Here is a 13,621-nt window from a genome sequence, read left to right on the forward strand (position 1 = left end):
TGTGTTCATCCAGCTCTACACCTTGTTATCTCAGATTTTCCAGCATCTGCAGTTCCTATTATCTCTGTTTCTGGTATCATCCTTGTAAATCATCTCTGTACCCTCTCCAATACCTTAGTATCCTTCACTTCAAATCATTTCATCAGCCAGTGTTATTCAAACCCCATTTTATTTTGCACATGGAATCAAACTACAGCTCAAAAATAATGTTTATAAGGAAATACAGAACTTTTACTTATGTAGCATATTTCACAACCCTAGAATGTCCCAAAGTGCCATTCTTTGAAGTAGAGTTTTTGTTGTGGGTCTTTTTAGGCTTCCTTTTGTTAGATCCAGCTGTAGCCATATAGCACTTTAGTATTGGTATATTTTCATTACAGAATCTTAAAGCTCAAACAACAACAGAGGCAATTGGTGCAATTGCTGATTGTTTCTAACACAATGCCGAAACATTCTTCTGCAACTTTGAAAGAATTTTACTATTAAACTTTGTCCTATTAAGAGTCTCTGGCTTGTCACATCAGAGCAATAAACTAACACTTTGATTTTCAGTCATTTCCTGGAATAGATTCCTCAATACTTCTTTTTACTTGCACAGACCAGTGACCTTATTCCTAGGATTTAAAGTACCTCCAGCATCTACTGGATAGTAATAGGAGTCTTAGTCCACATTGGAATAAGTTATTCTATCACAACCCAAGATATTTTGTTGAATATTGAGCTGACAACTGAACAGAAAGGAAATGAAACACAAGAAATCGATTTTATTTCTGTTTAAGCACTTTCCTGATTACCCACCTAAATTGTTTCTTATTAAAGAACTAAACTTTAAGAGTGAATGTCATGAACTGACATTATTTATTAACTCTGTGAATGACACATTGAGGGAGGATTTCAATGAAATTACAGGACTGGTATCAAAATACAGATTAGTATTTTGTGATAAGATGCTGAAATATATGACATCCCTGGAAAGAAAATGCAGGTAAAATTTAAGCCCAGCCCCACTGTCAGAACATTATATATTGTGTATCTACATGATATTTATAAAAATTTCAAAGGCAAAACTAACATGCTATTTTCTTTGTCAGGCTTTGTTTCAGGTGTGATGTGGGCTGTTGCAAACTGCTGCTGGTTCCTGGCCAACGACTTCCTCAGTGCAGTTGTTAGTTTTCCAATAATCACCGCTGTAAGTTGATCAAGTTCTATCCTCATGCTGTACATTGTGGGGATGAACTCTTTTTTTTCAAAGACATTGCAGCTTGTTTCACTGATGTTTTTCAATCCATACTGATTTGTGTCAACTAAGAGAGTTTTGACATAGCATCATTTTCCCAGTTTAATGTAAACAATTATCTTAATACGCTCTATGCATTTATACTTAGGTGAAAGTTTTCAGAGCATTTAACACTTCATAAATTTTAATTCAAAGCACTAACAAGGTACAAAGTTAATATTTTTACAAAAATAGCTAAAGACAGCATGAGCAATTTTGTTTTTGTTATGAGTGGTTACGGTCTGAAATGCCCTGTCTCAGAGGGTGCTGGAGGCAAATTCAGTGATGGCTTTCAAAAGAGAATTGCATAAGCACTTCAAGAAAATGCATTTGGGTAAAGGGTAACTGAGTTGACTTTCCAAAGAGCCAATGTAGACTTGAAGGATTTAATATGCTATAACCATTATGATTCTGAAGGCAAATTCTTACTGGATCTGGTGGCAAGTTAGAAGTGGGAGGGGGATGGTGGCAGATCCTTGTGTGTTTCTGTCAACAGTCATTCTTATCAGCTGTCTGCAGACAATGGGACTGAGATGGAGTGCTCCTATTCGAAAAGGTGTCATTTAGCTCATTTAAGCCATTAGAGGCAGGAATATTTCTTGAGAAATTCATTTCCATGATGGGTTCAAGTGGCTACAGGAGCAGCATGGTAGCACACTGGTAAGCACTGCTGCGTCACAGCACCAGGGACCCAGGTTAGATTTCAGCCCTGGATGACTGTGGAGTTTGCATGTTCTGTCTGTGTCTGCATGGGTTTTTGCCAGGTGCCCCAGTTTCCTCCTAGATGGCCTAGAATTTGTGATTGTATTGAAGGTGAAATTCTCAACTGACAGCACCCTGTATAGTCTGCAAGAGTGAAAATCTGGAGGTCACTGACAATGGATCTCATCTCCTTCACAGGGTGCATTGTTAAAGGCTTTAGAGATTTTTAAAGAAGCCCAGAATCAGTGAGAAATTATAATTGCAAACAATTCTTGCTGTAAAAGCGTTGAAACTATGTTGAATGAGGTGCAACTGAGTTTTTAATTGCTGACGAATAACATCTCGCGTCAACTTTATAAATGTGGAGTTCATTCCTTCAGTTTGAAGTTTTATGATTTTTAAAATCAAAATTGATTTTTCTTCTCAGAATATTTTAACAGCTATCTTTATTCCCATTTTTATGTCCCAGTCTTATTTCACGTTATGTGAAATAATTAATGTTGTATTCCATGCATTTTTTACTTCACATGTTGTGGGAATTCCTTGTAGAATCAAAATCAAAATCCAGATTCAAAATCAAATCATAACCGTAGAACCAGCCAATTAATCCTTGTGGGCAAGTTTATTCTGAAATCAGCAGTCCATGTCATTTCTTTACAGCTAACTGCAAAATCTGAGCCAAAGACACTTAATGCTTGCAAATTTGACTGTTTCAGCCCCTTTCCCCACCATACAATCAACCTCAGATTGACACCCCTGTCCCACTTCTGTCCATTGAAGAGGTACTGGTGCCCTACTTCTTAGAAAGGACTAGGTAAAAAACATTAATGCAGTCAAGTTCTAATTGTAATGGAAGTAATTTTAGTATCGAGTTAGTATAGAGGCTTCAGGTCCACACATTGATAACCTTAGATCCTGTTCTAACCTCAGCCATTGACTCAACCAATGTATACAGGGTCAGAGGGCTATCTCTTAATTTGAACAATCCTGATAGATGTGTACACCACCATGAATGACATCTGAAGCATTTGATGTAGGAGGAATGAGCAGGCAGAGTGATGTAGCACAATTCTTCAAGGCAGTTGCACCAGCTGCTTTCATACATGATTTCACAAGGTTTATGAGCTTCAAATAAACTTGAATAGGATTTGACAAACTTAGACTTCTTTTAAAAATAACTTAGTCAAAACTGCAATATCTTAAAAGGCATGATAAGATACTCAAATGGCAATAATTATGATAATTGGAACAAAGACACATTCAGCAACATTTTCAATTTTTAAAATTCAATTTACAATTCTTATTTTTTTTGTGAAACGTTAATAAAAGCTTAAAATATACGAGTCAAGCCATTTAATTATCATCAAAATGGGTTTGGTTGATCAAGGTTGAGAGCCACCCTTGAATCCTTAAAAACCACAAGGATCCCAGGCTTATGAGGACGGTGTGAATCTCGACTTCAGCCTCTAAGAGGGCTCCAGACTGGCTGGCCAGTAGGCTCATTTGCCTTTATTTCATTAAACTAACTGGCTGCCCGTTTGAATACAGAGAAGGCACAAAGAAGCTTGTATCCTGAAGCTCACTCATTTCCCAGCAAACCCTCCTGTGATGAAGCAGGGTTCGCTTAATAGGACAGACAAAGTTTCTGAACCAAAGAAAACCAATGGAATTGAATACAGAGAATGATGGAGAAACTCGGCAGGCCTGGCATCATCCATGGAGAACTGAGAAGAGTCATACCAGACGTAAAGCATTAATTCTGTTTCTCTCATCAAATGTTTCATAAGATCATAAGAACTAGGAGCAGGAGCAGGCCATCTGGCCCGCCGAGCCTGCCCCGCCATTTAATAAGATCATGGCTGATCTTTTTGAGACTCAACTCCACTTACCCGCCCACTCACCATAACCCTTAATTCCTTTACTGTTCAAAAATTTATCTAGCCTTGCCTTAAAAACATTCAGCGAGATAGCTTCAACCGCTTCACTGGGCAGGGAATTCCACAGATTCACAACCCTTTGGGTGAAGAACTTCCTCCTGACCTCAGTCCTATATCTGCTTCCCTTTATTTTGAGGCGATGCCCTCAAGTCCTTGTTTCACCTGCTAGCGGAAACAACCTCCCTGCCTCCACCTTATCTATTCCCTTCATAATCTTATATGTTTCTATAAGATCTCCCCTCATTCTTCTGAATTCCAATGAGTATAATCCCAGTCTACTCAGTCTCTCCTCATAATCCAACCCTCTCAACTCTGGAATCAACCGAGTGAATCTCCTCTGCACCCCCTCCAGTGCTAGTATATCTCTTCTCAAGTAAGGAGACCAAAACTGCACACAGTAGTCCAGGTGTGGCCTCACCAGGACCCTATACAGCTGCAGCATAGCCTCCCTGTTTTTAAACTCCATCCCTCTAGCAATGGCAGACAAAATTCCATTTGCCTTTTTAATTACCTGCTGCACCTGCAATCCTACTTTTAGCGATTCATGCACAAGGACACCCAAGTCCCTCTGCACAGCAGCGTGCTGCAATTTTTTACCATTTAAAACATAGTCCATTTTCCTGTTATTCCTACCAAAATGGATGACCTCACACTTATCAACATTGTACTCCATCTGCCAGTCCTTTGCCCACTCACTTAGACTATCTATATCCCTCTGCAGACTTTCAGTGTCTTCTGCACACCTTGCTCTACCACTCACCTTAGTGTCGTCTGCAAATTTTGACACACCACACTTAGTCCCCAACTCCAAATCATCTATGTAAATTGTAAACAATTGCGGTCCCAACACTGATCCCTGAGGCACACCACTAGCCACTGACCGCCAACCAGAAAAACACCCATTTACCCCTACTCTTTCCTTCTACTGGTCAACCAATGCTGTATCCATGCCAATACATTACCTGTAATAACATGGAACTTTATCTTATGTAGCAGCCTTTGGTGTGGCACCTTGTCAAATGCCTTCTGGAAATCCAGATACACCACATCCACAGATTCCCCATTGTCCACCATGCAAGTAATGTCCTCAAAGAATTCCACCAAATTAGTTAAACATGACCTACCCTTCATGAACCCATGCTGGGTGTTTCCAATGGGACAATTTATATCCAGACGTGCTGACTTTTGTTTCTTTCAGATTTCCATCATCTGCAGCATTTTGCTTTTATAAGAGCAATAGCATTACTGACAAAAGTTTTTGGGCATATTATGATATATGACAAGGAGAGTTTCAGAAGGTTTTAAGGCTCTACTTCTTTGGTTGAGGAGCTGTCTAGAATGATAAGCAATTAGACGTAAATAGGTCTAATTTTTTTTTCTTTATTCATTCATGGGATGAGGGCATTGCTGGCTAGGTAGCATTTGTTGCCCATCCCTAACCGCCCAGAAGGCGGTTAAGAATCAACCACATTGCTGTGGATCTGGAGTCACATATAGGCCAGACCAGGTAAGGATGGCGGTTTCCTTCCCTAAAGGACGTTAGTGAACCAGATGGGTTTTTCCAACAATTGGCAATGGATTCACGGTCATCATTCGACTCTTAATTCCAGATATTTATTGAATTCCAATTCCACCATCTGCCATGGTGGGATTCGAATCCAGGTCCTCAGGACATTAGCTGGGTCCCTGGATTAACAGTCCAGCGTTAATACCACCAGGCCATCACCTCCCCATAATGCTTATACTTGTATAAACATCTGAATAATTTTCAAAACAAGGTTTAATAATGACATTTAGGTAACTTAATGGTTATTAACAATATTACTAAAGTGTTTCATTTCTGTGTGTGGTTTATGTATTTTGTGTATCCACACTTGTAGATAGTACAAGCTAAATTTCAAAAGATTTTACAACTATGTAAAAATAATTTAATACTGTATGTTGTAATTAAGGACCTTAATACTGGGCCCAGATGGGGCAAAGGTACTTTTTCAGTCCTGGACATTTATAAGAACTGAAACTGGATGCAATAAGAAAATTAATTTGAATATTCATTAGAAGTTTCAAATGGCTAATTGTTTTGCTTTACAGATGTGTTCCACTGAAATAATTCTTTCAGCTCTGAGTTTAGATGCCAACAGTGAGATGCAACTGATCTTTTGTTACATAACACTAAATTGCTTACTGTACCTAAAGGGATTTAAATTGTACTGCAGGGGAAAAGTAGCCTTGTAATTTACTAATGCTATTTTTAAGAGTCCTTATTTAATTTTCAAGAGTTGTGTACTTTTTCAAATGTAGTTTCATTTTCTAGGTAAGAGGACTTTTTATTCAAAGAAAATCCTATACTAATGTGTAAATACGGTTTCTTTCTTCAGGTACCTGGTTTCATTGCTGCTTTATGGGGGGTGCTTGTCTTCAAAGAAATAAAAGTAAGTGTTTATACCTTTTTTACATTGTTTATTTCTATAGTTTCATGAAATACAGCAACTTTGTAAGCTTTGGCCGAGTGGTCATAGTCTTGTCTGAGAAAGAAAATGGGTTCTGGGTTCAAGACAATTCATAAAATTTATTCATGTAGGTTGATATTTTAGGAGAGAAAGCCTTGCTGTCAAGTTTTCTCATTTACAACTTAATTGAATTGAATAATTATATTCCTCATAGTCTGTGCTTCAGATGTTCCATTAAAACTTCAAACATTTAGTTAAAATGACAGAAGCAGTGACTACAAAAGGAGGTATTGAACTGAATTTTATGAAATTGGCTGTGTCCACTAGTACGAGAGATAGGACCCGAGAGCGCAGCCTTAGATCGAAGGACCGACCCTTTAGAACCAAGATGAGAGCAAGTTCTTTATGCAGAGGATGGTGAGTCAGTGAAATTGGAGCCCGTGTCGTTGCGTGTCTTTAAGACAAACAGGTCCTTGATTAATAAGGGGTTCAAAGGTCACAGGGAGAGGGCAGGAGAATGGGGTTGAAAACGCCTTATTTCAAAAGGGTGTTAGAGATAAAACAGAGAATTATAGATAGTTAGCCTGACACTGGTAGTGGGACAAGTGGTACAGCTTCTTTATAAAAGAATTAATAGCAGAACCCTTGGAAAACAGTGATAGGATTATGCAGAGTCAGCATGGACTTACAACAGGGAAATCATGCTTGACAAATCAACTGGAACTTTCTGAGGATGTAACTTGTAGAGTTGATGAGGGTGAGCCAGTGGCTGTGGTTTACTTGGATTTTCAAAAATTTTTGATAATGTCAAACCCAAGAGATTTGCCATTTAAGACTGAGATGAGAAATTTTTTCACCCAGAGAGAGTTGAGCTTGTGGAATTCTCTGCCACAGAAAGTAGTTAAGGCCAAAACTTTGAATGTTTTCAAGAAGGAATTAGATATAGTCCTTGGAGCTAATACGATCAAAGGGTTTGAGGAGAAAGCAGAAACAGTGAACTAAGCTGGATGAGCAGCTATGATCATATAGATTGGTTGAGCAGGCTCAAAAAGCTAAATGATCTACTCCTGCTCCCATTTTCTTTGTATGGAGAGTTTGCCTTTGCCACAGTGACCTAAGACGTCATTTGTGACTTGATAAGAGTTGTTTCATAACTGTTAGAGGTGAAATTCAAATGTGGAATTCCAGGAACAGATTGAAGATGCCATAATGGATTCTGATTGGACTATTTTTATGCCCCTCTCTAATAATAGGCTTATAGAAAACCACATCGCCACACAAAGTTTAGATCAGTCAGTGATGTGGAGAGAGAAGTCATTGTTTATATTGAATATTGGACCAAGCTTCTGGCCTGTTCTGTCTCCAGATTTTGTTCACATTTTAAAGTAGATGATGATTTATTGATTCACTCCTTCAAAGAAAAACTAATACCTGAAAGACGTGCTGCAAAATATGTTGAATTCGTGTGGCATGTTCAAAAAATTTCCCCAAGTGTTATCTTAAAATCAATCAATTTTGTGAATTTGAGATAACTAGCTCGTTCTTTTCAAAGAAACATTTTTGTTATTAAGGTAATAAACCTTAAAAGAAATGCTTCAGAACTTACTTTATAAATATTTGCTTTGATCTATGAACTTTCCAGATGTGTTAACAATTTATTGCATGTAATGCTTGCTAAGTGGCTATTAACATAAAACGTTTTTGAAAGGAAAATATTGTAGCATTGCTTGTTTTAAAAGATTTTCTTTCAGAACAACTTATGAACTACTGGCTCAGTATGTTATACACTAGCTTACTGTAGCATTAAATTTTAGGATGTTAGGGCGGCATGGTGACTCAGTGGTTGGCACCTCGGCCTCACAGCACCAGGAACCTGGGTTCGATTCCACCCTCAGGCGACTGTCTGTGTGGAGTTTGCACATTCTCCCCATGTCTGCATGGGTTTCCTCCGGGTGCTCTGGTTTCCTCCCACAATCCAAAAATGTGCAGGTTAGGTGGACTGGCCGTGCTAAATTGCCCATAGTGTTCAGGGATGTGTAGCTTAATTGGGTTGTAGGGGTATGGGTCTGGGTGGGATGACTGAGGGTCAGTGTGGACTTGGTGGGCCTGTTTCCACACTATAGGGATTCTATATATATAAATTCTATATAAATCATGAATGTAATTTTTCAATCAAACGTCTTTGGTGATTATCCATTTGTTAACTGCAATATGTTAGTAAACACTAAGTAAATCAGTGCAGGTTTTGAATTTGTACCAGCAGTTACTTCAAAAAGCATACCAGTGGATGTTTCAAAATATCTGGATGCCTGGTATGGGCGATCTAAAAATAAATGAGTTCATTAGGAGATGAATGCATAAATTAGTAGAGGAACATAAAATGCACAGTGCTTATTGAAACAAAACAGAAATATTACAATAAACATTTTTAAAAAGCTCAGATTTGTTACTGTTTGATATGTCAATATTACTCATTTTTGGATTCCTCGAAAATAAAGAATTCTTACACTGATTTTGTGATTAACTTATTTATTAGTGACCTATATTTTTGTTTCTATTATTTAGAGCCACAATAAGCATTTCCACCAGTAGAAGTGCATCTGGTAGGAATCTGCTTTTCACAATTTTCTTTTCCAAGTTTTCTTCTCCCATTTTTTTTCTCCACAGGGACTCCAGAACTATGTTATTCTTAGCATAGCATTCTGCACTGTATCAGCCGGAGCATTAACAACTGCATTTTCCAAGGTGTAATTAATTGTAGTTGCAGAGAATGAACCAGAAGATGGCATCATTTTGAAATTGGTTGCTTTTAGTTGGAACAGTTTGGATCAAAGTTCTGCTTTTGATGTTACCACAGTCTCAGGCACTGTGCAGTGCCTTTCAACAGCTTTTTGTACAGCTTCCTGGAGAAGTAAGCCACGAAGTTGCAAAATTTTTGATTTAAATCCTTTTTATGAGTCTGTAATTGTTTTTTAATTGTGAAATGTTTACTGACCTTAGTACTGTTGTTCTCATTCAGAAATACTTAAATATTGCCTGAGGTGCTTTACTTGGGATCAAAGTTACTACAAATAAGAATTTCTAATTAATAAAACATTGTAGTGTAGCTTATTAAATATTTCATTCAGTAACAGACCAAACAAGGACACCAGGAAGTGATTAATACTAGTTAAAAATTAATAACTGATTCTTCCTTTGTTCTTTGGCAGAATTCTCATTTCTGAGCTTGAAGTTGTAGGTTCAAGTCCCATTCAGACATTTGAGCACGTAAAATTGGAATGGCACTCTAGTGCAGTATTGAAAGTGTACAGGCACTGCCTTGAGTTCCTCCTCTCTACTGACGAACATGTAGTGATCAATAAGACCCCTGTAATACATTATCTATCATTATTGCATTGAGCGCAATATGTGAACGTACAAACATGCAGGTGGAGTCTCCATGGTTCTCAGACTATAAGTAAATGCAAGTTCATTCTTTTAATTAGCACAAAACAAAATACAAAATTTCACTATCTATACGTGTGAGACTGGAAAAGCACAGCAGGTCAGACAGCATCTGAGGAGCAAGTAAGTCCACGTTTCAGGCCAAAACCCTTCATCAGGACTTTAAATTTCACTGTCTTTTGCCAAAATTGGACAGTACACTAACTATACCATTGGCTCAACCACTCATTGAACGCCAAATATGACCGAACTATATTGAACACTGTCGATCCCTTTTTGCCACTATCTTCATTGGAACTGGACTTTTTTCAAACTCAGACTTGTAGTTCACCCTGAGCTGAACACCCAACCTTGTATCCTCTACTACCTCTACTTCAAGAATAAAATAGTATCTCCCTTGCTTCTGTTACTGAAGCTCTTACTTGTTTACTTCTCACCCCCAGAGTCAACTACAGGAAGTTCTCACATGGTTGAGATCCCATGCCCTTAGTTAAAATACTGCATCACTTGTATTTGAAATGCTAAATTCATACATTGGCAAATGAAATAGCTATTAAAATAAAACTTTAATTATTAAAGACAAAATTAACCTCCTACTTACAGTGCATCATGTTGTCCCTCCAAAAGTGGAGCCTGGGTCTACAGTGGAGTCCTTTGTTCATAGTCAGCTACAGGATCTGTGGAACCATCGCTTGAATCATAGAATCATAGGGATCTATAGCATAGAAAAAGGCCCTTCATTCCATCATTTCTGCACCAGTCAAAAACAGCCATCTAACTATTTTCAATCACTTGGCCCATGGCTTAGTATGCCTTGGCATCACACAGGCACACTTAAATGTGATAAGGGGTTCTGCCTCTACCACCGTGTCAGGCAGTGAGTTCTAGATTCCTACCACCCTCTGGGTGAAAATGTTTTTCCTCATATCTTCTCTTAACTCTGCCCCTCACCTTAAATCTATACCCCTGACCCCTCCATAAAGTTTCTTCCTGTCCATCCTCTCCATGCTCCTTGGATTTCTATACATCGCAATCATGTCCCCTCTCAATTTACTCTGCTCTAGAAAAAAAGACAACCCCAGTTTGTGCAGTTTCTTTCCATAACTGAAACTGTCCGGCCCATGCAACATCTGGATAAATGTGCTCTCCACTCTATCAGATCCCTCTTATTATGTGGATTCCAGAGCTGCATATGATACTTCAGCTAGGGCCTAACCAACATTTTATACAGGTCCAGCATAATCTTAAACTCTGTACCTCAATTAATAAAGGCTAAATACCTTCTTAACCACTTAACCACCTGTCTTGGCACATAAAGGGACCTGTGTACATGTTATATAATGATATATCATTTATATATATATAATGATCCTCAGTGGTCCCCAGAGTCCTACAGTTAATCATGTATTCCCTTGCCTTGTTTGTCCTGACCATGTCTGGTGGTTTTTTGGGGTTGCAACATTCCCTCTATCTGGCTGCCACAGTCTCTGGGTTCCGTTTGGGCATCTCCTTGATGAAGGTGATCATCTTGGCTAGCTGTGGGGCTTTCCTCCTGCTGACTCGGGGCCTGATGGATGGGGGCTCTCTGATGTAGACTTTAGTAGTACAGCATAGGATGATGTGAGATGGTGGAGCACTGGATGCTTCAGGTTAGAGCGTGGGAGCAGTTGTACCAAAATGGTAGCAATCAGGTCAGTGACTATAGTAAACAACATTAGTACAAACCTTGTGAAGGCGAACGAGATTTCAAGCCTCAGTAACTTACTAATGTGAAGCAATACAGCACTAAACAGAGAAATATTAAACAAGAACTTCCTGTACTCCATACTGTCTTGCCAAGCCTCCAGATTCCATAAATTTCAACTAATGCAAAATTTCACGACCTGTATCTAATTTCTGCTTCAAGTCCTTCTCATAAATCACTTGATTACTCACTAAGCTACATTGATTCCTAATTCGCCATGATTCAAATTCAAAATTCTTTATGCTTCATTATTAGCATCTATTGATTTTTGTTCCTTATATCCTCCATAAACACTGCTTATTTCACTGAGCATCAATTCCTGTGTGATTATATTTCTGTGTAGTGTCTTTTTAATATATAATGTGTAAAACATTATAATTAATGTGCTAATCATTCTAATTGATTAAATGCGGGACAATTTAGGGTGATTTTGTAGTGAGTAATCTCTAAAGATTATTTAAAATTGTTTTTGGAATAATGTGATTATTTTCTGTTTCAAAATATCATTTCTCTTCCTGTTGGCTTAAGCAGGCATACATTGTATAAATAGGAAGTACAGATCAATTGCAAATAATGAGAATTATTTACTCTTGGGAGAAACGTTCACATCTTCCCACTGGATTTTAACGCACACAATTGAGCTACCTGCTTAGAACATTTTCTCATTCAACAAAGTCCCAATTAAAAATAGGGTGACCTTGAGCTTCATTCCCTACCAATCCAAATCAGAAATTCATGTATTGCCCAGGGATTACTAATTATTCATTTTGCTGGTTATAAAATGGTAGGCAACATCCATGTTTCTGATGTGTGCAACTGACAGTATGGCTGAATATGTTTCATGTTTTGCTGTATGTAATGCTTAAAAGCAAACTTTCTTCTAATTCAGTGTACCGTCTATTTCAGCTACAATGAAGAGTCATCTAGACTCAAAACGTTAGCTTACTGTCTCTCCACGGATGCTGTCTGACTTGCTGTTTTCTCCAGCATTTGTTTTCAGTTCATCAAAGTTAGCACTTGGATTGAGCATGGATTTGAAAATTTCACAACTTTCAAATCAATTTATGACAGCACAGATATAAATATTGAGACATCTCATTGAATGGGTCATGTTGACCTGAACCAGTTGGAAGCACAAAGGGACAGGAGAGTCAGATGTCTGAAATTATAAAGTGGGATTAAGTCTATCATTAAAAGTCGAGATTCTGTAATGTAAATTAGCCAGATAGAGATTATGACTGTGATCTACTATGGTGAATTATTGATACTAAATTTGTGAAGTAAAGATTAAAAAATTAAAATAACGTTTAAGAAGTGCACAGCGTGATAAGCAGTAGAAGAGATTAATTCTTCCAGAGTTCAATTAAGTGTTTTCTACATTCCAGTTTTGCAGTTTTGTCTTTTTATTGCCAACAGAAAGTGAAATGATAATGTTCGTATAATTCAAAGTGTTCACAGAAAACAAAATGTCACCGCAGAATACTGAAATGATGCAGTTTGCATTCCTTTTCTAATTAAAAACTTAATTGTTCTACACCAAAAGTGTATTGTAATTATCTTTGTTTTCTTGCTTATACAGTCTGTTTGTATACCTGGCTAGTTTACTCCCAATTTAGTTTTTGCCTTTTCATCAACTATTTGGTAATCCTTTACTGGTTTGTTAATACTCCCAGTTTTCATGTCCACTGATCCTTTCTGCAACATGACAAATCTCTTCTTTTAATCTAATAAGGTCAATAGCTTCCCTAGTAAGTCACAGATGGACCTCTCTTGCTTTGGTTTTGTTTATAATGGAATATATTTCTGATAAATTTTGAATAGTTTCTACATTTTTCATAATTCATTTAGTGACAAACTTTTACTCAATTTACTCAATCAGCCTTAGTCAATTGTGTTGTTGTAAGAAAACAGCTGGCTATTATTCAAATTGATTATTTTTGTTTGAGACTGGAGTATTTCATTTCAAATTTAATATGGAATTATGATCACACCTTCCCCACAAAATCCTTTACCAAACATTATTAATAAAACATGCCTCTTTCTATGATACTAGATCTAAATAACCTCT

General features: G+C 37.6%; 1 protein-coding gene across 1 annotated transcript in view; it reads left to right on the forward strand.

Moving 5' to 3' along the window:
* tmem144a (transmembrane protein 144a) overlaps positions 1-13,095 on the forward strand; it is a 49,803-nt gene extending 36,708 nt beyond the window's left edge. The window contains exons 8-10 of the mRNA XM_048608103.1: positions 1,092-1,189; positions 6,294-6,347; positions 9,033-13,095. Coding sequence (XP_048464060.1) covers positions 1,092-1,189; positions 6,294-6,347; positions 9,033-9,116 — 236 coding nt within the window. The 3' untranslated portion in view covers positions 9,117-13,095. The remainder of the gene's footprint in view (positions 1-1,091; positions 1,190-6,293; positions 6,348-9,032) is intronic.
* The last annotated feature ends 526 nt before the right edge of the window (positions 13,096-13,621 follow it).

Source organism: Rhincodon typus, chromosome 1 (genome assembly GCF_021869965.1).
Source record: "Rhincodon typus isolate 14 chromosome 1, sRhiTyp1.1, whole genome shotgun sequence".
NCBI classification, from domain to species: Eukaryota; Metazoa; Chordata; class Chondrichthyes; order Orectolobiformes; family Rhincodontidae; genus Rhincodon; species Rhincodon typus.